This window comes from Mesoplodon densirostris, chromosome 2 (assembly GCF_025265405.1).
Source record: "Mesoplodon densirostris isolate mMesDen1 chromosome 2, mMesDen1 primary haplotype, whole genome shotgun sequence".
Taxonomy (NCBI): Eukaryota; Metazoa; Chordata; class Mammalia; order Artiodactyla; family Ziphiidae; genus Mesoplodon; species Mesoplodon densirostris.
The window spans coordinates 102631630-102658888 of NC_082662.1; the positions used below are offsets into that span (position 1 = coordinate 102631630).

General features: G+C 43.5%; 2 protein-coding genes across 4 annotated transcripts; both read right to left on the reverse strand.

Annotated features, from left to right (window-relative positions):
- Positions 1-5969: 5969 nt before the first annotated feature.
- BCL2L15 (BCL2 like 15) lies at positions 5970-11926 on the reverse strand. The gene is made up of 4 exons (XM_060086552.1): positions 11800-11926; positions 11358-11479; positions 6688-6912; positions 5970-6051 (listed from the first exon to the last, which is right to left on the reverse strand). Exons 1-4 carry the CDS (start codon positions 11924-11926, stop codon positions 6034-6036), a joined length of 492 nt encoding a protein of 163 aa, XP_059942535.1. The 3' UTR covers positions 5970-6033.
- Positions 11927-15235: 3309 nt separating this feature from the next.
- On the reverse strand, positions 15236-27124 carry AP4B1 (adaptor related protein complex 4 subunit beta 1). Of its 3 annotated transcripts, none has more exons than XM_060086566.1 (11): positions 26984-27124; positions 26634-26823; positions 24121-24345; positions 23141-23271; positions 22393-22540; positions 21375-21871; positions 20253-20336; positions 19257-19360; positions 18296-18503; positions 17669-17950; positions 15236-17407 (listed from the first exon to the last, which is right to left on the reverse strand). In XM_060086566.1, exons 2-11 carry the CDS (start codon positions 26744-26746, stop codon positions 16980-16982), a joined length of 2220 nt encoding a protein of 739 aa, XP_059942549.1. In that variant the 5' UTR covers positions 26747-26823; positions 26984-27124; the 3' UTR covers positions 15236-16979. The 3 variants fall into 3 exon arrangements, with proteins under 3 accessions (XP_059942549.1, XP_059942540.1, XP_059942545.1); XM_060086557.1 differs by having other exon boundaries at positions 26956-27068; XM_060086562.1 differs by having other exon boundaries at positions 26914-27068.
- Between the last annotated feature and the right edge of the window lie 135 nt (positions 27125-27259).

Sequence of the window (27259 nt, forward strand, 5' to 3'; positions counted from 1 at the left end):
GCCTGCACTCTGGTGGGTGGAGCTGGATCTTGTCCTTCTGATGGGCAGGGCCACATCAGGTGGTGTGTTTTGGTGGGTCTGTGAGCTTAATATGACTTTAGGCCTGTCTGCTGATGGCTGGGTTTGTGTTCCTGTCTTGCTTGTTGTTTGGCATGAGGCATTCAACACTGGAGCCTGCAGGCAGTTAGGTGGGTACAGGTCTTGGAGTTGAGATGGAGATTTCCTGGAGAGCTGTTGCTGATTAATATTCCCTGGGGCCAGGAATTCTCTGGCAGTCCAGTGTCCTGGACTCAGGTGCTCCCACCCCAGAGGCTCAGGCCCAGCCCCTGGCTGGGGAACAAAGATGCTGCAAGCTGCATGGCAAAAAAATAAATAAAATAAGGTGGGGGGAAGAAAACAGACTAACAAAATCCAAGACAAATAGCAAAGACAAAAACAAACAAACAGTAACAACAACAGTTTAAAACAAAGAAAACAAAGGAACAAATAAAACCCAAGACAAATGGTAAAAGCGAAACCAAACAAAAACAAAAACTAGAAGCACACACACATACAAAAAAAGAAACAAAAAGAAAACAAAAACAAGAGAACAACCAGACAAATAAGAGAACCCAAAAAACGAGATCAAACAATTAAAAACAAAACTAACAAAAATAAAAAACAGGAAACAAAACAAAAGCAAATGCACACTAAAAAAAAGCAAAGAAAACATAAAACACAAAAATGACTAAAAAAAAGATTAAAAACAAAACATAACAAGGAAAAAACAGAAAACACCAAAAAAGCAAAGTAAAAGCAGAAAAATAAAAAATATATTTTAAAAAATTTTTAATAAAAAATAAAATAATAATTTTTAAAAACAGAACAAAACATTAAAAAATAGTAATAATAATATTTTCCTGGGGTCTCAGCTGTCAGCGTCCTTGCCCCCACCATGAGTTGCAGCCAACCTCCACCTCCCTAGGAGGCCTCCAGTACCTCTGGGTAGGTCTCTGGACCCACTCTGGGCACTGTGTCAGTAGCTCAGCCTCTGACCTGGCCCACTGTCACTTGTATTTGCCCCCAGTCTCAGTTGTGGGAACACTCACTGTCCATTCAGATATTTCATATATGCAGGGTTTACCAAGTTGATTGCAGGGATTTAATCTGTGACTTGTGCAGCTGCATGTAAAGATTTTCATTCCTCTTCCTTAGTTGACCCGCCCCTGGGGCTCAGCTGTGGTTTTAGTCTCAGCTCTGCACATGCGCCACCCACAGGGGTCTGCTCCCAAAGCTGCCCTCGAGCACTTGGGTCTGCCCTGGTGATGATGAGAGATGTAGAGGTGGCATGGCTGCTGGGGTTGTGGGAGCCCCGGCGGTGACAGGTGTGCAGGGTTTGGGGGGTTGGCAGCTGTGAGAGATCCAGTCCTGTCAGTGAGGAGGTGCTCGGGGAAGCTGGTGGCCATGGGCATGAGAGATCTGGCCCTAGTAGGAGCCTATCCCAGCACTCAGTGGCCACTGTGAGAGGATCAGCCCTAGTGGAGGCCCTTCCTAGTGCCCGGGGGCAGGCACAAGAAAGCCAGCCACAGTAGGGGCTTCTCCTAGCACCTGGCGGCAGGTGTGTGCGTGCAGTCTTTCCTAGCACTTGGGGGTACAGGGGGTGGTGCATGGGGAGAGAGAAGCTGAAATGGCGGCTCCACCCCCTGCATGTCACTCAACAGTGGCACCTGGCTTCTGTGGCAGTCCAGGTTTCCTCCATAAGCATTCCTAGTTGCAATTGCCTTCTTCCCGTCCCCTCAGGCTGTCTCCTCACAGCCAACAGCAGTCTTCTCCCTGGGTCTGCTCTCCAACACCCACATTCCAGCTCCCAGTCCTTGTGCACACCAGCAGACACACGTCCCAGTCTGGGGCATGCAGGGATGTGGCACAGACCATCTGTGTAGGTCACACTCTGTCCTGTCCTGGCTGCCACAGACCAGTCATTTCACCCTCCTCTGACAGCCTTGGATGTTCCCCTTCTGTCCCAACTGATTTCCATGTTGGTGAGGGGGCTTCCCCAGATGTAGGAACCTCTCCTCTTCCTCAGCTCCACACCAAGGGGCACAGGCCCCATGCTGCTTCCTATCCTCTTTTTCCCTTCTTTTTTCTTTCATCCTACCTGGTTATGTGGGGATCTTTCCTGTCCTTTCCAGTGTCCAAGGTCTTCTGATGGTGTTTAGCCAGTGCTCTGTGAGAATTGTTCCATCTGTAGATGTATTCTTTTTTTTTCAGTTTAAAAATACTTTATTGGCAAAAATGTTAACCATCATCTGACAATGCAGGGTTGCCACAGACCTTCAACTTGTAAAAAACGCAGCATTTTCAAAGCACAATAAACCCAAGAGCAAGAAAACGAGGTACGTTTGTATTTCATTAGATTTCCTAATAGGTTTAACTAGTTAAAAACAGACTTAAGAACTAACTTGGTAACTGGTGAGAGCAGAAAGACATAGGCATAATAGAGAGTAGACCTGTAGCGTAGAGTACGCTCAATGTTATGAGCACCTGTCTATGGTTTTTTTTTTTTAATTGGAGGATAGTTGATTCACAATGTTGTGTTAGTTTCAGGTGTACAGCAAAGTGATTCAGTTATACATGTACATATATCTATTCTTTTTCAAATTCTTTCCCAATTTAGGTTATTGCAAACATTGAGTAGAGTTACGTATGCTATACAGTAGGTCTCTGTTGGTTATCTATTTTAAATATAGTAGTGTGTATATGTCAATCCCCAACCCCCAATTTATCCCCCCCTCCACCTTTCCCCTTTGGTAACCATAAGTTTGTTTTCTAAGTCTATGAGTCTGTTTCTGTTTTATAAACAAGTTCATTTGTATCATTTTTCTTAGATTCCACATTTAAGTATCATATGATATTTGTCTTTCTCTGTCTGACTTAACTTCACTTAGTATGATAATCTCTAGGTCCATCCATGTTGCTGTAAATGGCATTATTTCATTCTTTTTAATGGCTGAGTAATATTCCATTGTATATACGTACCACAATGGATTTTCTTTATCCATTCATCTGTTGATGGACGTTTAGGTTGCTTCCATGTCTTGGCTCTTGTAAATAGCACTGCAATGAACACTGGGGTGCATGTATCCTTGCCAACCATAGTTTTCTCTGGATATATGCCCAGGAGTGGGATTGCTGGATCATGTCCTCTGCGTGTTCTCTCTTCCTCTCCCCTTGTAGGAAATGTGACTGGAAACTGTAACTCCACGTTTATTTCCAGCAGGCAGGTGATGAATTTCAAGGGCAACATCATCGTGGTCTATGTCAGTCAGAACTTGCAGGAGGGGCCGGAGGGGCCGGGCAGCGGCGCGGGGGAGCCGGTGGGCTGCCTGGTGCAGGAGGAGAGCCCGCCATGCTGCGACTCATTCACTGGCTTCGGGCCGTGCTTCCCGGTCACGTGTGCCAGCCTCGAGGTGGGCCCGGGACTGCAGGAGCGAGGCACCCCCGGGCCCAACAAGGCCTTGCGGCCAGTGCAGGAGCAGGGGAAGGCCAAGGCTGGCATGCCCGAGATGCAGCACTGAGCAGCCAAGAACCCACTGCAGTTCACAGCACCCCTCAGAGCTGCGATGCGGCCGGGCAGGCGCAGACCTGTGGGCCTTCCAGCCCACCCTCTGCGCTGCACACATCAGGAGCCTGTAGATGTATTCTTTTTTTTTTTTTTTTTTTTGCAGTAAGCGGGCCTCTCACTGTTGTGGCCTCTCCCATTGCGGAGCACAGGCTCCAGATGCGCAGGCTCAGCGGCCATGGCTCACGAGCCCAGCCGCTCCACGGCATGTGGGATCTTCCCAGACCGGGGCACGAACCCATGTCCCCTGCATTGGCAGGCGGACTCTCAACCACTGTGCCACCAGGGAAGCCCTCTCTAAGCGACTTTTAAATATACATTACAGTATTGTTAACTACAGTCACCATGCTGTGTGTTACATCCCCAGAACTCTTCATCTCATAGGAAGTTTGTATCCTTTGATGACCTTCACCTGTTTCCTCTACCCCGCCCCCACCCCCTGCCCCTGGCAACCACCAATCTGCTCCCTATTTCTATATCATTCGATTCAGATTGCATTTGCTGAGAATTAGTTCAAATGCACAGAGAGAATTTTATTTCATGAACAGAACAGCATTAGTCAAAGTGAAAATAATGATTTCACCTAAGAGGTAAAATACCACAAAACTCACCATGCTGAGTTTATAGTAATGTAAGGGACAAAGGAATACATCAAGTGTCTTAAATTGGTAGCAAAAAAAGATAATTTCTACTAAGGAGAAACATGAAATCTCATTTCTGGATTACTAACCTAATTGTGATTTATTGAAGAATAGAGGAAATAGCATAACTTGAAAAAGTCAGAATACATTAACAGCACTACAGCTTTATTTCTGTGTATCTAGGGGAGCCAGATGGCTGGCTGGGTGAAGGGAGGGGATGTGGTTAACTCTGTTAAACTTTAGCCAAAGCCATTAACGCCTCTCTTAAAAAAATAGATATAGTAATGCTTTAGTAGTGATTTTCTTCTTGATGTTCAGGTAAATCGTCTGGTTTGGGGACTTAGAGATAAAGAAGTCTCTATGTGATGACTGCCTACTAATCTATGAGATTATTAAGAACTGTTATGAGATACACAGACCATAGAAACCATATGCTTTACCTCCAATCACTTGTGGCAGGGCCAGGGAAATGTATACTTTCTATCGAATACTCAGGAGTCACAGAGCTCCTTTTGCCAAAGGTTCTAAAGAAAGTGTAGACTACGCAAAATCTAACAAGCACTCAGACTAAATTCTGAAAAAGGAGTTATCCTATCTACAGTTCTGTTTGGAATTATCAGGATTGCAACAGAGTTTAAATTACACAAGGAGAAATGTTCATTTAGCATTAGAGCAGGGGTCTGCAAACTTAAAGGGCCAGATAGTAAATATTTTAAGCTTTACAGGGCAGGCTATATGGTGTCTGCTATAACTACTCAACTCTGCTGCTGCGATGCTAAAACGACCATAAATAATATGTAAACAAGTGAGTGTAGCTGCATTCCAATAAAACTTTCTTTACAAAAAAAAAAATTTTTAAAGCGGTGGTCTGATTGGGCCCGTGGGCTCTAATTTCCCAACCCTTGCTCTAAAGTGATGGTTTTCAAAATTTATGTGTACATTAGAATCACCAGTGGATCTGATTAAAAAGTTAGGAACCTAGGCCCCAGCCCTCCCCTACAGAATCAGAATCTCTAGTGGATGGGGCCTGGAAATCAGCAACCTATAAGGTCACATGCAAGTGGTATGTAAACTGCACTTTGAAAAACACTGTGGTATGTAGCTAGCCTCATCTAAGCTGGGATGGCCCTACTGTCCCAGAAGTGGGCCAGCACTTCCTGCATCCTGTGGCAATAAAAATGCAGCAACTGTTTTATTGCTCTTTGGCCTTCCTAGTACAAGAGCAGATGAACAAAGTGCTATTTTTTTGCTTCCAGCCTTGAAAATACATAAAATAATTTGGCTCAGGCGAAATTAATATGAGATTTAGGTTATGAATTTAAAAGAAAATCCTCAACTTAAAATAACAAGGTTTTCTAACCAAAGATCTCCCTGAAACCCTTTAGACTGCAAAATTAGTAGACAAGATCCTTAACAGAGGACAGGACTAAATCTGAAGGAATGGTTTACTGTGTGTTCCCTTTTCCCCACAGTATCTCCAGCAAATGCCTGCCCCGTTGCCTGGAATTCCACTACTGACAAGTCACTACTTTAAGTCTGGAGGTCTCTGCTTCAACAAAACCTCATTAAAACTCATGTAAGAACAGAAAGTATAAAATCTCTACAGACCTCTGGGAGCTGCTCCTAACTTTAACAATCAGTAGAAAACAGGTTACTCAGCTAAGTTCAGTTCTGTCCAAGAGAAAGAGGGTTTTGATTTGGTTGTTTCTGTTTTAATTGCCAGAGATCAATCACCTGATCAGTCAAAGAAGATCAAAGTTTTTCAGGCTGGAAAACAGCTCCACCTCTTCTTTAGCTCTCCAGATTTTCCTAGGAAGAACAATGAATATCCTACAGTCAAAGAAATGGTCTTCAGGAACTCCCTAAAGAAGCCAGAATGACCCACAGATAACTCCAGGGAAGGCAGCTCTTACTAAGGCTTCTGCTGATCTTGGAAATGAAGGGGAGTGCTCTAAGAGAGCAGATGTTCTAATGATTACTAAGACATGGACTTAGAATGCCTCCTACCGTTACCACTACAGCAGATGTCACTAACTGTTTTTTGTTAAATAATAGTAAGATGATTCTGAACTTCCTCAACACACACCAAAAAGATGTTAGGGAAAAAAGACCCAGAAATTTACGAGTAGAGCAAAGTCACACTGAGATTAGAACTCCACCACTAATATACTTCATAGATGATTATGTATAGGAAGTGGAAATTAGCTTGACAAAGTTAGCAGTCAACATTTTAGGCAGCCTGGCTCTGGGGTCCAAGACCCGCTGGCTGAGCTTCTGACTCCTCCCCTTTTCCATGGCAAAAAAATCCCGGCATTTTCAGCAACTGGAAGGCCAGTTTCCCTGCATGGTTTCCAACTGATGGAAAGAACCACTAATTGGAGTCCCAGAGATTAGTACAAAAACAATGCAAATGGCTAGCAAAGCCAGGGGCCCCAAAATACTTACCCAACCTCCCTGGCCCTGGATATACTCTCGGATGGCAGTGTTCCCAATGATCATATTTGTCATGGACGTAGCCACCTGTCTTGCCATCTCAGGAGTCATGCGGACCACACATTCAAGAAGTTTCACTGACACTGCCAGAAAGGCTCTCTCATAAGCCAAGCTGGAATCCTGGGCACACCAGGCCTTGCTGAGAGATTTAACTGTGTCCTGAAGCATAGCTCCTGCCTGGGGTAAGATATGGGATCTATCAGTGGAGTATCACTAAAAAAAGTACAGTAGGCTGCAGGTGTAGGAATCCAGTAAAGCAAGTGTTTCTCAAAGAGTGGCAAGTGCACATTGGTTGTATCTAAGGTAATCTTAAGAAGTAGATGGATATAATTCAAAAAGAGTCATGTACCACAATGTTCATTGCAGCTCTATTTACAATAGCCAGGACATGGAAGCAACCTAAGCATCCATCCACAGATGAATGGATAAAGATGTAGCACATATATACAATGGAATATTACTCAGCCATACAAAGAAACGAAACTGAGTTATTTGTAGTGAGGTGGACGGACCTAGAGTCTGTCATACAGAGTAAAGTAAGTCAGAAAGAGAAAAACAAATACCATATGGTAACACATATATATGGAATCTAAAGAAAAAAAAATGGTCATGAAGAACCTAGGGGCAGGACGGGAATAAAGATGCAGACCTACTAGAGAATGGACTTGAGGACATGGGGAGGGAGAAGGGTAAGCTGGGACAAAGTGAGAGAGTGGCATGGACATACATATACTACCAAATGTAAAACCGATAGCTAGTGGGAAGCAGCCTCATAGCACAGGGAGATCAGCTCGGTGCTTTGTGACCACCTACAGGGGTGGGATAGGGTGGGTGGGTGGGAGGGAGATACAAGAGGGAGGAGATATGGGGATATATGTATATGTATAGCTGATTCACTTTGTTATAAAGCAGAAACTAACACACCATTGTAAAGCAATTATACTCCAATAAAGATGTTAAAAAAAAGAACAGAAAAAAAAAAAGAAGTAGATGGATAAACTTTTCTTACTTTAGTATTTTTAATTTATTGTACTGGGTATTAGAAAAAACCTAAGCAGCCCATCAAACCCATGATTTGCTCAGGATGAACAAAATGATTAAAGGAAAAACAAAATGATTTGAAAGAAAAATACCAAGTACATCATAGCAGAGTTGGTCAAATTCTGAAGGTATGGCTTGAATGACTGAAGTCTGGGAAACTCTAAAGTAAAAAATAGATTAGCTTTTCCTCTTTCTCTTTCCTTCCCCAAAAGTTTGATCCAAGAGTCATTAGATGGGGCCGAGCAAGGTCTATTGTGGTGTAGTGTAGGGGACCCATGGTGGTCAAAGCAGGGTGTCAGAATGCAAACAAGCCAAGAAGGGCATCCATGGTGAGAGTACCTAGATCCTGGTTTCCAAATAGCATTCTCCATTAAAAGAAACTAGAGCTCCCTGGAGAATGGCTAATTTCAGGCTGGGGCTTGGAAAATACAAGATCTTCTGTCAGAAATTAAAGAAGTACTCAGAGAATGATAGGGACATGCCAAAAAGACACAGTTCAGGTTGAAAGGTGGAAGCTAGGGCAATTTGAGCATACACATAAATAATAATAGTAACAGATTATAACCCACTGAATAAAGTAGGAATTCACGGGACCACATTGATATAAAAAAATAAATAAATGAATAGATTAAAATTTTAGTGAGAAATGGGGTATCTACGTGGTTTCAAAGTACTTCCCTACAAGACACTTACTAATTAAAGGTGAAAAGATTAATTTGATAGTGAAAAAGCCTTGCAGACACCATTTTAAGTGATTAAAGTTAACACCAGTACTGGGACAAATTGAAATCTGCGCCACTTCATAGGATGCAGTGAAATGAACACAGCAACACTTCTGTGCTATTCCTACCAAAGGTACGTATCCTGTATCGATTCAAGAGGAAACATCGAACAAACCCAAGTTAAGGGACATTCTTCAAAATAATTGGCCCATAATTGTCAAGGGTCAAGGTCATGAAAATCAAGGAAAGACTGAGGAACTACTCCAAATTGAAGGAAACGAAAGAGACATGACAACTAAGTGTAATATCTGATTCTGGCCTAGATCCTTCTGCTATGCAGGTGACCCTTGAACAACACAGAGGTTAGGGGAAACAATCCCCTGCATAGTTGAAAACCTACATATAACTTTATGGTTGGCCCTCCATATCTGCGGTTCCACATCTGCAGATTCAACCAACTGCAGATCGTGTAGTACTGTACTATTTATTGAAAAAAAAATGCATATAAGTGGACCCATGCAGTTCAAACCTGTGTTGTTCAAGGGCCAGCTGTAAGTGAAAGTGACATCATTGGGACAACTGAGAAAATCTGAGTGGGATCTGAGGATGAGATGATAATGTATTAATGCTAAATTCCTGGTTTTGATGGTTAGACTGTGGTTATATAAGAGAATGTCCTTGTTTGAAGGGCATGATGGAACAACATGTTGGCTACTTACTCTCAAGTGATTCAACTTTTCTGTGAGTTTGAAGCTGTTTCCAAAATAATTTTTTTAATTAAAAAGAAAAAGTAGGGCTTCCCTGGTGGCGCAGTGGTTGAGAGTCCGCCTGCCGATGCAGGGCACACAGGTTCGTGCCCCGGTCCGGGAAGATCCCACATGCCGCGGAGTGGCTGGGCCCATGAGCCATGGCCGCTGAGCCTGCGCGTCCGGAGCCTGTGCTCCACAACGGGAGAGGCCGCAAGAGTGAGAGGCCCACGTACTGCAAAAAAAAAAAAAAAAAAAAAAAAAAAAAAGAAAAGAAAAAGTAGATCCAGCTACCAGCTACCTAGGAAAGCTTCAGTGCAAGCAATTAAGTGTGATAAGTCCAGTTCTGCCTGAGCTGCATTCAGTAGGAAGATAAAGCATAATGGTTAAGGGTGTGGTTCAGCACAGAGATACAGAGAATAGATTGGTGGTGACCAGGAGATAGGGCGAGGTCAAAATGGGTAAAGGGGGGACTTCCCTGGTGACACAGTGGTTAAGAATCCGCCTGCCAATGCAGGGGACACGGGTTCGAGCCCTGGTCCAGGAAGGTCCCACATGCGACGGAGCAACAAAGCCTGTGGGCCACAACTACTGAAGCCCGCGTGCCTAGAGCCCGTGCTCCACAACAAAGAGAAGCCACTGCAATGAGAAGCCTGCGCACCACCACGAAGAGTAGCCCCCGCTCACCGCAACTAGAGAAAGCCCACGTACAGCAACGAAGACCCAACGCAGCCAAAAATAAAATATTAATTAATTAATTAATTAATTTAGAAAAACAAAAAGAACCAAAATGGGTAAAGGGGGTCAATTTTTTTTTAATTTTTTTTATTTTTATTATTATTTTTTTTTGCGGTACGCGGGCCTCTCACTGTCGTGGCCTCTCCCGTTGCGGAGCACAGGCTCCAGACGCGCAGGCTCAGCGGCCACGGCTCACGGGCCCAGCCGCTCCGCAGCATGTGGGATCCTCCCAGACCGGGGCACGAACCCGTGTCCCCTGCATCGGCAGGCGGACTCTCAACCACTGCACCACCAGGGAAGCCCAAGGGGGTCAATTTTATGGTGACAGAGAGAAACTAGACTTTTGGTGGCAAGCATGCTGTGGTGTATACAAAAGTGGAATTATAATGTTGTACACATGAAACTTATGTAAAGTTATAAAGCAATGCTACCTCAATTTAAAAAAAGGTGTGATTCTGGAATCAGTCTGGGTTCAAATCCTAACTTCAACGCTTACTAAATAATCGAATTCCTTATTTCCCTATTCTTCAGTTTCCTTATCTGCTTAAATGGATACTAAGTCAGAAAATACTTTTTGAGGGCCTATTGTATATCATGTTCTGTTCTAGGTTGTGTGAATATAGCAGTGGACAAAATGGGTTAGATGTTTGCTCTCACAGTGTTACACGCAGATGGGAGAGGTTGCACTGTGGATAAGAGTTTCTATAATGCCTCATAGAGTGGTGTAAGGATTAAATGAGATAATAAGGGTAAAGCATTTAGAATACTGTCTGGCACATGGTAAGTGATGAGTTAATATTAGCTGTCATTATTGATATTAATCAGCAACCTCTTCTAGAACATTGCCTATGGTATTTACATCCCATACAGAGTCCAGGAATCAGGACACTGATGAAAAGCCAGATACGCCCTAGTGGGCTGCTGTAAGTACTTATCCTTCATTGCATCGGATTTGTCAAATGCCTATCCTTCCTGTATATAATTTTATTGCTGGACCTTGAGGAAAAAAAGATGTCCACTACCAGCAAAATAAATATTAAAACAGGTGCATAAAAGAATAAAATGCTTTACCAAGAATAAAATGCTATATATATGCTCTATGCCATTAAGCACAGCTCTGATGAAAAACAAACAGAAACAATCTGAAGGCTGATCAGCCTATGCCAAAAGCTCTCCACCTCGATACCACCTAGGCTTTGATTAAGGGCTAAAGAATTGGCAGTTGAAGAATTCCTGCTGTATCTCCTTGGATGCATTAAGCCCCCAAATCTTTCACAGAACATTTCTAGTCACAGTCATATAGGAGTAGTAAGAGAAGGATATCTGAAATAGAAAAAAAGCAGCAAACAATAGAAGGAAGTAGCAGAAACTTGACCTGTCCCTGAATGGTTTCTGCGATGATGTTTTTGGCAGGAGCTTCCAATTCTCCATTGAACTTGTCACCCAACATCCGAAGGCGACCAGCAATGATGGCCACATCAAAAGAGCAGACCTCTCCTAAAACAGAGGGAACACAGTCACATTCGTCACGATGCTTGAAGGGATGGCAAGTCCCAGGAATCTGGGCATTGAAGAAAGTTCTCTAGACTTTTTAAACAATTTGGGCATCATTCTCTCCCAAGAAAATCTTCAATATTCTGTCAACACCAATAGAAGACAGAAAACCTCCCTTCACTGAGAATCTCTTTCCCTTCTATAAAGACTTCAGATATTGCTGAAAGCTTAGAGTTTACCTTTTGAAACTTAAGAAGAAATAAGTAAGCATATTCAGATTCTCTTGTTGACCTGCAATTACCACTTCAGGCCAGAAGCCTTACCTGAATCTGGTTCGTCTGCACAACGAAGGGTCCGGTTAGCAACCTGACAAGTGGGACCTAAGAAGTCTGTGAGTAGAGAGTCTACAATGCATTCCGTTTGCTCCTCAAAGGTTCGGGGGCTCTTCATTTTAGGTGTTTATGGCCAAGTTTTGCTTTTCTACAAAACAAAGCAGCTTTCAGTTCAGAAGGAAGTCAGAAACACTGGTAAACCAGATGTGTCCCTCTTGTAAAGTTTCTTAATGCAGTCCTGGAGCCTTACCCACCACCTGTCTTCAAAACAGCTGCTCAGAAAGGTGGGACTTCTCTGAAGAGCTCACCCACACACAGCTGGGGAGGTTTGTCGAAGACTTTCAGTTCCTTATCTCAGAGCCACACCCAAGCCAGTACCTAGGGTTAATGAATAACTTTAATAGTTAGATAGCCAATCTAGAACTGAAAGAGTCAAGGAAGAGCCTCTTGGGCAACACTGAGAAACTTCCTGCTGGGTTCTGGGTACGGTGTAATTTAAAGAAAGAAATTTTGAAGTTCTATTACACAAGCATTCAACTCCTGACTATGGCATTTGTTTGCCACTATCACACACCGATTACTTACTGAGTACCAGTGTGTAAGAAACTACACATACTTGGCACTATAAATAACCCAGAAAAACGACACAGATACAGTGCCCATCCTCATGGAGTCATATTTCAGCATGAATGACAGATATTAAATGACTAATCATATAATTTCTTGTGCTTATTAAGATATAGTGTGTTAGTACAGTGTATAATAAGGAAACAAACCTGGGGGTAAGGAAGGCTTCCTTGAGTAGTAACATCTGAGTTGAGCTCTGAAGGACAAGCAGGGATTCATTAGGCAAAGAGTAGGAATAAGACCATTCCAGATTTACAGGATATATAAAAGCTGAAAAGGTGAATAAAAATTTGGGCATTTGGGCTTCCCTGGTGGCGCAGTGGTTGAGAGTCCGCCTGCCGATGCAGGGGACACGGGTTTGTGCCCCGGTCCGGGAGGATCCCACATGCCGCGAAGCGGCTGGGCCCGTGGGCCATGGCCGCTGGGCCTGCGTGTCCGGAGCCTGTGCTCCGCAACGGGAGAGGCCACAAGCAGTGAGAGGCCCGCATACGGCAAAAAAAAAAAAAAAAAAAAAAAAAAAAAAAAATTCGGGCATTTGAGGAATTGTAAATGGGGACAACACAAAGTATTTCACAGGGAAATAACAAGGATTAAATAAGATAATGTTATGTGGAATGACCCAACAGTATCTGACACACAGCAAGTGTTAAATATCTTCCTTTTAGCCCGAGGTCTAATGACCAGGATAAAAGGGATCTGGGATTTACTCTCTAATAGAATTAATTGGGATTTTCCTAACAGGGTTGGACTCCAGTGTCGTTTTACAGGTTCTCAGGATTGGACACTTCATAGTGGCTGCCTTCTTAATGTAACTACACGTAGATTCTGGGTTTGTATCTCAGAAGCAGCACTCAAACCTATCAGCCCTTCCAGGTATTCTGACCTGGTGAACTAGTAAGAGATTCAAGCAGAAACAGTAAGTTAGTTGTTCAAAGTGGAATTTCTAGCTTGCAAGATAATCAGAGCCAATCTTCTGCTTTCTATTCCATTCTAAAAAAAAAACATCATAAATTCCTTTCAGACTAGGAACAGGAATTATGTAGCTGAAGGGCCATTTTTATTTGTCATTATCAATCATTAGGGCTGAAACTTCAGTTTCTACTAAATAGCCTTCAGACCTCTAATGTCAGAGAGAATTCTAGGTCAACCTCCTTTCACACTAGAGTGAGCCACTGATGAGTTAAGGATTCCAACAAGTACATTTATGACATACTCCCAATATAATATACAAAAACAAAAAATTATAAGATACTATCCAACTGGTGTTAAATAGCTTGCCCAAGGTAAGTGGCATCAATAAGTGGCAGAATAGAAATTTAAAACCAAGTGTGTCTTACCATTAATAATAAACCTTTTCCCACAATAATAAACCACCTTCCTCATTTCACTACTGATATGCTTATGGGCAAATGCCATCTTGGGAATCTAATCTTTGCGTAATCTTATCTATCCTTTGCATTATCTGTACAATCAATGTTGTAAGGCTACAGAAACAGAGTATACCCTTCATGAGCAATGTGGGGTAAAAATTCCTTCTTTGTTTATTTCTCTCTGGGCCTTCAATGTAGTACCCTCCCAACTACCCCTTCCCCTCCCTACCAGCCCACATACCCTTCACTCTTGCAGTTCAAATACTGTACTCTTAATTATTACTGAAAAATGAGGCCAGAATTTTTTCACTATCACTTGCTTCTCTTGCTGTTCTGGCGATAACAATTAATATCCCTTTCCCAAAGCCTCATCTCATTATATCATTGGCTCAAAATCCAGGATCTTGTCATCTGCACCAGGTCCACATGTGAATGAGGATCCTGGGATACAGCTCCTCTCAACATGAAGACCTATAACTAAGAAAAAAAGTTCTTTGTCTCCCCTCCCCCAAACACCCAATATATGAGAAAGGGACAAAATAATTGTAACAGAACTCCCATTCAAAAAGGAGGAGGGAATGGAGACATTTAACAGTCGCTGGTCCATAGCAGTAAAATGATCATCAGGAACTATGCAAATGATTGCCTCTGTAATATTCCAAAGCACCACGGTCATTGGTGGGCACTCATTGTATGTGTTACTATTTACCAACTAAGAGAGACATTAGAAGTCCATTTATCTAAAAGCAGAGTATCAACTACTCTTGTGGATTTTAAAGATAAGCATCTACTTATATCATCAAACCATGTATCTGCAGAGGCTAGAGAGCTCCTAGGGAGAAGGAATATTAAATAATTAACTTCATGGTATACTTAAGCTTTAGTCATTTTGCTTGTAAATTAGTAAAAACAGACTACAGTTAAGAGAAATCAGTTCTTCATTGAGATCATTTTAAAATTACACTTTTCAAAAGCAACAGTTTCATATTCTGCCATGCCCCTACTTCACAGAAAAGCAACCAGGTAGGGCTTAATCTTCTAAAAGCTCCAATAGTTGGGATCACTTTAACAACATTCAATTGCTGAGCTGTACCTAATTTTCTTTAGGTCAATATTTCAATTATAGTGTTTAATTTTTTAAAAAGTCAATCAATTTACTCAGTTTCTACCACTTACATTCTGTTCCCTTGTAACACTTGAAACTGGCAGCACTTAACACTTCGATTTTGTTTTAATACCTAATTAAACATTCACAGTTTAACTAAACAAGTCAAAACATGGAAAGCAATTCTGAAGCTGTTCTGATCCCCCTACTTCCAGTCCCTGGGGATCCATGGTCTAGATCAGACTTTTCAATTGGGGGTGATTCTGACCCCCACAGTAACTGGCAATGTCTGAAGACAGTTTTAGTTGTCACAACTAGGGGTTCTATTGGCATCTAATGGTATAGATCAGAGATATGGCTAATGATTATCCTACAGTGCACAGGAAAACCCCCTACGGCAAAGAATTATATGGCCCCAAATGTCCGTAGTACCACTTTTGAGAAACCCTAGTCTAGATGGAATTCCATCTATTGTCCTCTATGTGGTCAACACAATATAATAAAACACACTTCAAACACCAACCCCCAAACACCATCAGAATCTAATTACTTACAGCCGTTCATTCAATGCTATTTATTGAGTCATCGCTATGTGGTCGGCACCGTAGAGACAGTAGGAAAGAAAGATAATCACTGTCCTTAGAAACTGTCTGGTTGAGACAGACAACTCACAAACCCAGGCCCTTGCCAGAAAATTCAGCACTGTTATCTACTCTTATTAAAAGCTTAATTGAGAGAAATGATGGTGAAGCATTATTTGAAGGATATGCAGTCCACCTATGTATCTAGGAAGAAGTCCTTAAATTAAGCTGGATGATATTTGGGTCACAGTGTCTGTAATCCTTGAAGAAATGCCCTCACTAAGCTCCATATTAAAGTTATGCTGTTTGTACTGAAGAACACCATAAGCAAATCATGTGAAACTCTTTACTAACTTCCCATAGGAATCTTCTGCATATCACTCAGTGCCATCCATGTGAAACTACATGTAAATTTCTCTTCAAAATTAGAATTGAAATGTTTCTTCCTCTCCTGTAACAACTATACAACCATTTCTCTTTATTCTGACTACCAAATCTCTTAGAGAGCTAAATCTGAGGTTCAACTATATCAACTACGTAGGCCCTTTCAGCCTGAACATATGTATATGTTCCCATCCCTGACCCAGCTGGTTTTCACAGGTATTTTTATTTTTCCTGTGCTGGATTCCCTGGTTATTTATACTTTACCATCACTTTATTACATCTGTTTTTGCCATAAGTTGTCTCAGTGATTAAAACGTGGTCAGGTATGAATAAAATTAAACGTGAGAAAGAGTGACAAGAAAACAATTACAACAGTGCTGCTAGACGTGTGCACTGACTGCTTTCACAGCTTGAATGAGACCCCTGATGAAGGCAGGAGGGTCACAGAAAACTTCCTAAAAGAGCTCATGCCTGAGCTGAACACTGAAAGATAGACGAGGTGTTACTTAAAGAAGACATGAGGGTGAGGAAATGGTCTAGGCAAGAAGAAAAAGCAGGTACCAAAGCACAAAGGTGAGAGAGAGCCAAGTGTATTCAGGGAACTGCAAGTGGTTTGCTTTTGCCAGAACAGAGGGTATCCTGGGGAGTGCTGAGACATGGCACTGAAGAGGTACTTTAGATGCCAGGCTAAGGACTCTGAACTCTGGCCTAAAAAGCATGATTAGAAATATGAGAACAGTAAGGAATTTACTGCAATAATCTAGGGAAGAAAAGATGACCCCCACAAATGATGACCCAGTCAAGTTTCCAGACACATCAGGCATCTTTAATGAGTAAAATAATCCCTTAAACTGATTAGGAAAGAATCCAAATCCTACCCTCACCCCATTCCCACCCCCTTACCAACCACATTAACCTTTACCACATCACCTGGAAAAACAGGGTCATTCACCAATGATCTTTGGACAAGAATGTAAGAATTCTCATTCCCAGATTCCCATTCTCCTTTGCCTTTGATATTATCTGGACTTACAAGCAGCTATAATAAGAAAAACTAAGGAACTCTGACAGCTATTCATCTCACTCAGGACAGGCAAGAAGCTGTTATGATTTTATGTCTCCAATTGTTCCAATCACAGTTTCTAATACAGAAATAAAACTGTTCAGTGTCTCTGTCCTCGCCTTGTTTTGTTTTACTGAGATCTGCATTTGCAAGTTCTCAGGCTCCAACAGCAGTTCTGTCAGGAACAGACAGCCAGTGTCATCCTGAGCGCTGAGGTAGGCTTTCCACGGCTGAGCCCCAGCCCTGTTCATCGCGATGGTCTGGATGTTCACGACTTGCAGGGCCATCTGGAGGGTGTCAGGATGGACTGCTCCCTGCCACGGGAACACCTGCTGATGAGCAACTTTGAGGCTCAGCCAAGTTTTCTCAAAACACTCAGCAGTAAGCTGGTGATTGGGGACTAGCATGAGGGCTCTGGAATCAGGGAGTCCTTGGACCCTCTCCTTGTTCTCTTCAGGAATCAGGGGTCCTACAAGAGCCAGAAAGGTCGTGTAAGAGATGCTCTTAGTCTGTAGAACTACATTTTAAAATCTAGATTTCCAGTAGTACACAATGTGACTTTTGTCTTTGGAGAAATGGCTTAAATAACCAATGATGAACTTCCTTCTTACTCACAGAGACAAAATTCGGGCAACAGTCTGAGGTTTAGCTAGGGTACTCTGCTCTCTACCAGTCATTGCAAAAGATAAAGATTTTTCATGACAAGGTATAAAGTAAGGACTATTTTTACCTGCTGTGGCTAAAGGTGCAGTGTTAGGAAGCTCTGGGCCACGACGTTCTACTCCCTGGCATTTAGAGATGGTTGCCCAGCGGGCTTTGCCATATACTGGCACCAGTGTGTTGAAATCCGAGGCCCAGCTGTTCACAGGTCTTTCTGCCTGATCCTCCAAAAGTCTGAGAGAAGGGTCAGATGGAGGGCTACATAGGATCCGCTTCACTTCATCGATGCCAGCTAAGAGGAGGCGATAGTAGAAGAGACCTCGGTCCCGTACTGCCATATCCTTTTCTTCCTCTGAGGTAAGACAACAGACTAAGTTAATTAAAAACAAAAACGAAAACACTCTTTCTACCCCTGTGCCCACCAGAATAGGAGAAAAAACGAAGGAGGGAGGAAACCGTAGAAAACATTGACATTTTCTTCGTGGGTCCCAGATGGCTCACCAAACAATGAAAGCTGTGAGAACCTGTATGACTGGTCATGGCAAGTACCATTTCCTTCTTTTTTTTTTTTTTTTTAATTTGATTTTATTTATTTTTTTATACAGCAGGCCCTCATTAGTTATCCATTTTATACATATTAGTGTATATATGTCAATCCCAATCTCCCAATTCAACCATTTCCTTCTGAAGAGCCTACCTATGCAGTAGTATAACAAACGGCCCAGCGTGTCCTGGCACTCGGCGGGTCGAGAGAGGAAAAGGCGCAGCAGAGCCGTGAGCAGCTCCATCTTGACAGCTGGAAATGTCTCCGACTTCACATTCTCTACGAAGTCTTCCAACACATAAGGAGCATTGGGGATTCTCTCCCCATGGACACCGAGTAGCCAAATAAGTGCCTGCTTCCCCTAGGTAATAAGGGAGTAAGAACAGGTGCTCAACATTTGGCTGTCCAGAACACAGGCCAAAGCAGACAGTAGATAGCAGCAGGTTTTGCTTTTCCCCTAGAGTCAGTAGAAAAGGTATATTTTATTTACTTCCACTTGCATTTATTAATCCACCCCCTACTAAACTCTCTACAACAAATAGGAATGAAATTCTACCACACAAAAGGAGACTTAAGACTCTCACAGCCTATGCTGCTTAAGCAATAAGGCTTCCTCAGCTTTGAGGCTTCTTCCCCAATTTGGGGTTTAATGCTTCAGTGGACGCTACTGGAAGATTCCCCTAAGTTACTCTATTAAAGTGGTGATTAACCTAGAGTGCACATCAGAGTGACCTGCGAAGTTTCTTAAAACTCTTATGTGTCTAGGGCTTCCACTCTTGAATATTTGAGTAGATACTGGAAGCCCAAATATTTGTAAAAATTCCACAGATGATTCTGATTTTCATGCCAGCTGAAAACCCTATGGTCTAAATCTCTGACTCAAAACTGTTCACAAGAACAATGGTATCAAAATATTTGTAAGAAAACCATAGCTAAATCCTAATGTTTTTATAATTTATATCCCACCTACACCCAAAACAGAATCTGAGGTGGCAATCAGTTCTAAGAATTCCACTTCAGACACTGGGTGGAAAGAATAATTAGATTCCATTTCACAGAGCAGGGTCCCAAGCACTCCCCATCTGCCTAGAAGTAAAGGAAAATTACAGCCTACCTCGCTATCTTGAATGCTCTCTTCACAGCCGGGCAGGGCCTGACACACAGCTTCTGTACACTGAGGACACAACCAAACCAGGTCTCGGAAAGTCTGCACAACCACTAGAGCACAGCTCAGGACACAAGAGCACAGGATTAGAGCCTCCGCACGGGAAGGAATCTTAAGAAAAGTCACATATTCAGGCTAGATTACTGGGGGAATTTCTGTAAAATAGGTGTTTGGTGGGGTGGTCAAAAATTATCTGAGAAATGTCTGACATGGGCAACAATTTCTTAAATAAATGTTGCTCATCAGATTGCCATGAGGATAAACGAGTTAATGTATGTGAAAGCACTTGGCAAACCAGAAAGCATATACAAATGTGGGGGAATGCTGCTGTCAAATGATGCTCTGAGGACAGTATAAATGGAGCCACCAGGGCTGGAGCTACGGTGAAGCAAGCAAGGTGCCAGGGTGTAAAATTTAAGAAGACACACAGAGTTAGCATTTGCACAAACTTGAGAGCGAGTGCCTCTTTATATACATTCTTTTTTTGAAATATATATTCTTTCCATTCTGGTTTATCATAGGATATTGAATATAGTTCCCTGTGCTATACAGTAGGACCTTGTTGTTTATCCATTCTCTATATAAAAGTGAGTGCCTCTTTAAATGTTTGCATCCTAGGCACTTTGCTTGCCTCACCCTAGTCCCAGCCTTGGAAGCCACTGCTTACAGTATGCTGCCATAAAGCAAAAAGAGGGGTAAAGGTGGGGAAATAACAAGCAAGGTCACCCTCGCACCCTTTATGATCAATACAACAGCCTTGTAGACTCATGGCAACCTGAAGACTCCCTACCCTGTTAGATCTATATGTTTCTCTGATGGCAACAGATGATGATGCAAAGAAGAGTTTAAACCTCTGTTATTGAACAACAAATATGTTTTGAGCAACTACTATAGGTCGGGAAATTGACCAAAAAAAAAAAAAAATCCTAGAAAGGTAGCCATTACCTGTGGTAATGTGCTCTTGTCGAAGCCCCAGCAGCTCTGTTAGAATCTGCACACACTGATCCGTGTAGGTCCTGGCGATGCCACCTACAGAGGAAGGGAAAGCAGAAAAATGTGTTAAGTCAAATACTAGCACCTCATTCTAAAATAATTTCCCATCAGCCAAAGAAAGACCAAGAGGACCAGAAATACCTAAAAAAAAAAGAAAAAGAAAAAGAAAATCACCCCTTGCTTGATGAAATAAGAATCTAAGTTTACTATAAAGGGAACTTTGGTAAAATGAATTTCCCATTGAACAAGGTTGAAAACTTTTAGTAACAAAGGTATTTATGTGGCAGCCAGTTTGTTGCAGCACACCTGTACAGGAATATTCCTGCTGGGAATACTGTGCAACAGCCTCCAGACTGCAGGATTTCTACTCCCTTCTTTGTGCCCTCTTCTCTGCCTCTAAAAATAACCATACTTTATTCTACATACGAGGGTTCCTTCTCCTTCTCTACTTGAAGTCCTCCAAAAGTTAGCTCCCCAGCTGCTTGCATTTCACGTGATCTAGCCCTTTAAATTCCAGACAGAGTAGCATGAAGAGGTCTGTAAGTCTTAGGTTTTACTCTGTGCTGGTCCACTCAGCATAATGCGTAGCCCAGACAGAGCAGAAGCTTGATAAAAGATTGCTAAATTTTCAAAGGACTTTGAGCCAGGAAGGCTGGGTTCCAGTCCCAGTTCAGGAGCTATATGACCTTTGGGCAATTTAAGAAACTTTTTGTGCCTGAGTTTCTTCATCTTTGAAACGAAGTTAATAATAACACTTGTCCACTTTTCTTGACTGCCTCACAAGGCTGTGGGAAGATGATATACAGAAAAGCATGTTGGATAACAGACGACAAAAGGCAATATAAATTGTGTTACAGTTTGAGTCACCTATAGTCTATATCCTAGAAGATACGGAAACACCAGTGTTGACCAAAAAAACCTTTCTCCCCACCTTGTTTGTAGTCACTGACCCAACTGTTTGGTGCAAGATACTTTGCCTCTGAAGCAAGATTCACTCCCTTTTCTCTCTGTGGTCCCACAGCTTTCTAGCTGGTTGGTCTAGGCCCTCACAAAGGAAAAGCAACAGACACCTACCCATGGCAAAGACGGCAGCCTGCGCAAAGTCGGCAGACACATCGGTGCAGTACCCACGAAGCTCCTCCAGCACCTGCTGCACGTTCTCGTCGTTCACCAGCTCACACAGCACCTCCACCTTCTGGAGCTTGATGTAGTGGGGCTCCGAGTAGGAGCAAAAAAACTTTTTGTAGTGGCTGCTGAAGTGACCCGGCAAACTGTGCAGGACCTGGCGCACGTGGCAGAGGGCAGCAAAACAGAGCTCGCGGCTCTCTGAAGAACAGGCAGCCAGCAAAGTTCCCTTGACTTGCATGAGCACGTCAGTTTGCACATGGGGGAAGTTTTTTGCCAAGATCAGAAAGAGTTTGGTGGCTCCCATCACCACACCTGGGCTACTGCTCTTGAGAAAACTGTCCAACAGGTTGAGAATGTCAAACAGCTCCTCCTCACTGCGGGGTTGGTAGCGTAGCAGAAAGTTCAATACTTCAGCCTGGCCCCACTGGTCCAGTTTTGACATTCTATCCAAAAAAGAAAACAAAAGTGCTATCCTAGCAACAAAATTAGGACCACCTCCATGCTACTGCCATGTCAACAGTCATCTGTTCATCACAACAAGGGGAGAATTCTTGAAAATAGGTTGTGCCATAATCAAATTATTCTTTTGATGTACTAAAGTTTACACAAAATAAGGCTTTAAATTCCAAGATGAGTTTACGGTACAAACGCACACTCATTGAAGGCCAAAGACATGATCACTTATACCCTAGATCCAGATTCTCTACATTTTAAGATAGTATGAATGGTTCAGTTTGGAGGACATAATGACTGCAGAGGACAGAACCCTGAAGGATCTGAAGGATCCCTAAGACAAATTAAAAAAAAATTTTCTCAATGAAACATGAGGAAGTTAATAGTTACAGTTAACTTTCTTTACTACTCTACAGAAGTTGTTCAAGACCTCTCCTTCATTCAATACTTCAACAAGATCCCACTAGGATGTAGATCTGAGCATGATAAAACAGCACAGAGGCATCCAAACCGATTTAAGAGATGGTGGGCGATGGGCTTATTGATGACAACACCTCCTTCCCGTTTCAGAATTTCCTCCAGAGACCTCAGGCAGTTCACAACCACAATTGGATCCTGGTCACGCAGCAAACTATATAATTCGTTTACCAGGGCACCATCTATAAAACGGAACAAAGATCTCACATAATGAAAGGTTTCAGAGTCAAGGTGATAGAGCCAGAATAACAGTTCCAGGCAGACAAAGCTGAACTTCTCTGCCACAAAAATAACAAAGGCAGTAACAAAGTGCAAGGCCAAAACAATGGCCATTTCCAGACTGTGCTAAGCAGCTAAGGCACAGGATCTCACGTGGGCCCCAAAGAAAGGACTTCTCTAATCTCAGAAAATACCAAGCCCTGCATCCTACTTAAAAGAGATGTACAGGGCTTCCCTGGTGGCGCAGTGGTTGGGAGTCCGCCTGCCGATGCAGGGGACACGGGTTCGTGCCCCAGTCCGGGAAGATCCCACATGCCGCAGAGCGGCTAGGCCCGTGAGCCATGGCTGCTGAGCCTGCGCGTCCGGAGCCTGTGCTCCGCAACGGGAGGGGCCACAACAGTGAGAGGCCCACATACTGCAAAAAAAAAAAAAAAAAAAAAAAAAGAGACATACAGAAGTAGGGTCACATTATTATTTTCTACCAAAGCTACATACTCTTTTACAAAGTCATATAATGGAAGCACAAATAAATACTGATCATGGTAGATTACACTGAAACTTACCCACTTCAGAGTCTCCATGAAGAGTATGCATCTTGGCACAGCCAAGGACTGCTACCCTCCTGACATATGAAGCCTTATCATGCAGACCGTTGAGAACTGGCTGTTGGATATATTCCTGCACACCAGGCAACCTAAGCAACACATCCTAGAGTCAGTCAGATCCTAAGGTACTAGTTTTGACACAATTTAGCCCCTATTCACTTAACAGAGGGTTTGGTAGATGTTTGAATATGCATTGGTCAGATTCTTCTCCAACAACGTGGAGAAAGCTGCTGCCAAACTTAAAAAGCCTCACTTGACTCTTCACGTGGAATAATGCCACACAGGCAGGTTAAAAAAAATACACACACACACACACACACACACACACACACATTTAGAAATCTTTAACTATTTCAGGGACTTCCCTGGTGGTCCAGCAGTTAAGACTCCATGCTCCCAATGCAGGGGGCCCGGGTTCAATCCCTGGTCAGGGAACTAGATCCCGTGTGCCACAACTAAGACCCAGAGCAGCCAAATAAATAAGTAAATAAATATTTAACTATTTCACTAAGAGTAAGGATAGAAAAACTCCTTAATGAAATCACATATATAGTTTTTTAAACCAAAGCAATGGCCGAAAACCTGAGTTCAGGTTACAACAGTGTCTTCCCAAGTATTAAGGAGCTCAAATAAATTGTTGTCATTAAAAACCTGCCCCATGGGCTTCCCTGGTGGCGCAGTGGTTGAGAGTCCGCCTGCCGATGCAGGGGACACGGGTTCGTGCCCCGGTCTCGGAAGATCCCACATGCCGCGGAGCGGCTTGGCCCGTGAGCCATGACCATTGGGCCTGCGTGTCCGGAGCCTGTGCTCCGCAACGGGAGAGGCCACAACAGTGAGAGGCCCACATACTGCAAAAAAAAAAAAAAAAAAAAAAACCTGCCCCATGACCACATGAACTTATCAGCCACTGAGATACAGGAAGGGAGGAGAGTGCTCACCTGAGGCTACACATGCTCCGTAGTGCCAACCCTCGCACCATCGGGTTGGGGTCTGAACAGTCTTTGCACAGTGTATTGATGGCCAGGAGAGCCAGATCTGGTTTCAGGGGGGCATAGGTACACATGTAGAGATAAACCAACTTCTTCTGAACAATATCTATAGTGGCACTGGCCTTCACCATTTCCATGAAAACACCAGACATGTCCGAGCCCTGAGTCATGTGCCTGAAACCAACACACACAGCAGGAAAAAAGTAAAATACATAATCCCCAATCTACAACAGAAAGCCTTTTACTTATACATGCCCTGGATATCCAACTAGATTGTGATCTCTTAGAGAGGAGCAACCAGGTCTACTTCGTCTATCATATCACACAATACTTCACAATGGGCCTGCAATAAACGTTCTTCTATTCATTCAACGAACTAGTACATTCCAGTCACATTCAGATTTTACATTCCAGGGATATGTTCTGGGGAATAATCTTGAAGAAGGCATGGTCTCAGATCTCAAGGAACTCAGAAGTCTATCAAGGAGGCAGACAAGAACACCACTAATTACAGAATGATAGATTGGTATTATAACAGAAGTAACAGACAAGGTGCAGTGGGGAGCAGGAGGTCTAACACTGCCAAAAAGTCATAAAATGTTTCCACAGAGGAAGAAATAGTTGAGCAGAATGAGCAGGAGCTCCAGGCAGGTATAGTAGATAGGTAATGATACACACTGTGAGGCATGTGGACGTGAGAAAGAATGGTACATTCTTTTTAGAGTATGCAGGTAGTTAACTGGGTGTTCCTTGGGTGCTATGATAAGAAATTTGGGTTTTATTCTGTAGATCACTGTTTCTCAAACTGTGATCTCCTATAGCAATTAGAGGGGATGTCTGTTTAAAATGCAGGTTCCTGGGTTCCATCCCACCCTACTGAAATCAGAATTACTGGATTGGATGAAAAATTTACATTTTCTAAAAAAGCACCCCAAGGGGGCTTCCCTGGTGGCGCAGTGGTTGAGAGTCCACCTGCTGATGCAAGGGACGCGGGTTCCTGCCCTGGTCCGTCCGGGAGGATCCCACATGCCGTGGAGCGGCTGGGCCCGTGAGCCATGGCCGCTGAGCTTGTGCGTCCGGAGCCTGTGCTCCGCAACGGGAGAGGCCACAACAGTGAGAGGCCCGCGTACCACCAAAAAAAAAAAAAAAAAAAAAAAAAAAAAAAAGCACCCCAAGGGACTTTTGTGCATACTGAAGTTTGTGATCCACAGATATACACAAGAGTTATATTGTCAAATTCATATGCTGGAAAATCAATCTGGCTGAAATGAGGGCCTAAGGTGACCTACTACTAAGCTACTGCAATTGCTTTAAAAAGGGAACCAGAACAGCAGTGCCAGTTAAAAAAAAAGAGGATGGACCACAATGTTCATTGCAGCTCTATTTACAATAGCCAGGACATGGAAGCAACCTAAGTGTCCACCCACAGATGGATGGATAAAGAAGATGTGGCACATACATACAATGGAATATTACTCAACCATAAAAAGAAACGAAACTGAGTTATTTGTAGTGAGGTGGATGGACCTAGAGTCTGTCATACAGAGTGAAGTCAGAAAGAGAAAAACAAACACCGTATGCTAACACATATATATGGAATCTAAAAAAAAAAAACGGTTCTGAAGAACCTAGGGGTAGGACAGGAATAAAGATGCAGACATAGAGAATGGACTTGAGGATGTGGGGAGGGGGAAGGGTAAGCGGGGACGAAGTGAGAGAGTGGCATGGACATATATACACCACCAAATGTAAAACTGACAGCTGGTGGGAGGCAGCCGCATAGCACAGGGAGATCAGCTCGGTGCTTTGTGACCACCTAGAGGGATGGGATAGGGAGGGTGGGAGGGAGATACAAGAGGGAGGAGATATGGGGATATATGTATATGTATACCTGATTCACTTTGTTATAAAGCAGAAACTAACACACCATTGTAAAGCAATTATACTCCAATAAAGATGTTAAAAAAAAAAAGAGGATGGATACTTAGAACCATGAATCCATACCATCTGACTTGAACAGTGACAATCAGGTGTCACCAAGACTGACTCCCCATTTGCTCAGCTGGGTGGTGACGTTCATCAACACAAATACAAGTGGAAGAGCAGGTTTGGGGAGGGCGGAAGGATGTAGGTACTATTTTGCATGTCTTTGAAGAAATATCCAGGTGGAAATGCCAAGTAGGCAGTAAGATCTGTGTGTCTGACGATAAAAAAAAGGAGGTCTGTGCTAGACATAGAGCTGGAAGTCAGCAGTACAAGTTCAAGATATGGGTGAAACCACCGAGCTGAGTAAAAGAAGCAAAATATGTCCCACAAGGGAGATTTAGACGGCAGTCCAGAGAAGCAGGAAGACCAAATCATACAACTGCCATGGGTGCAAGTTCACTTAATCTTTCTGAGCGGCCAGGGGTAGAGAGCCCTGATGGGGATGGCAATGGGGGAGTTAGAGCGTTAGGTGATACCTAATCACTCGCTGGATGACATTCCGATAGCGCAGCCTATCAGCCTGAATGTGAGGGTTACACAGAGCCTTCTTCAGCTCCTTCACCACGTCCTCGGAGCCCAGGTACGGCATCTTCTCGAACAGTCACGAGGCAGTTCCCAGAGATCCCTAGGTAACTCGTGGGCTCCTTCTGGCCCTGATGTGGGGACCTGGGTAAAGGAAACGTCAGTCAGTGAAAAGACGACAGGCGCGATCTGGCCCAGCCTTGGCTTCCCCCAGGGCCGGCACCCGGGCCCTACCACACTGGAACTTCAACCCTCTCGCTCCCTGGCGAGGCCCACCCTAGGCTCTGCGGATCCTTCCGGGGACCTGCAGGCTGGTTCGCTCCGCCCACAGAGCTCTCCCGCAACCTCTAGGCCCTCTGCCCGACTTCCAGCCCCGCAGCCAACAGTCCGTGGACCCCTCCCTCTCCAGTTCCAGCCTTTCTTGCGCCTCCACGCGGTTGCCGTCACCAAGAGGCCCAATCAACCTTTCTGCGGAAGTCCCGCCTCCTCCAGGGGGACCACACAGAGCAGCTGCCAATCACCCTCTCCCAGTGAGCGCCGAGCGCAGCCTGGATCCCGACCTTAGGGTGCCCTTCCCCCA

Excerpts from the sequence above, each read along its gene's own strand:
- AP4B1 (XM_060086566.1), bottom strand. The coding sequence starts at position 26,746 with ATGCCGTACCTGGGCTCCGAGGACGTGGTGAAGGAGCTGAAGAAGGCT. Across the intron at positions 23,272-24,120 it reads CGGAGCATGTGTAGCCTCAG|GTTGCCTGGTGTGCAGGAAT; the intron begins GTGAGCACTCTC and ends TGTGTTGCTTAG. Across the intron at positions 17,951-18,295 it reads TTTGTTATACTACTGCATAG|AGGAAGAAAAGGATATGGCA; the intron begins GTAGGCTCTTCA and ends GTCTTACCTCAG.
- BCL2L15 (XM_060086552.1), bottom strand. The coding sequence starts at position 11,926 with ATGAAGAGCCCCCGAACCTTTGAGGAGCAAACGGAATGCATTGTAGAC. Across the intron at positions 11,480-11,799 it reads TGCAGACGAACCAGATTCAG|GAGAGGTCTGCTCTTTTGAT; the intron begins GTAAGGCTTCTG and ends CCTCTGTTTTAG. Across the intron at positions 6,913-11,357 it reads CAGAAACCATTCAGGGACAG|GCAGGAGCTATGCTTCAGGA; the intron begins GTCAAGTTTCTG and ends ATCTTACCCCAG.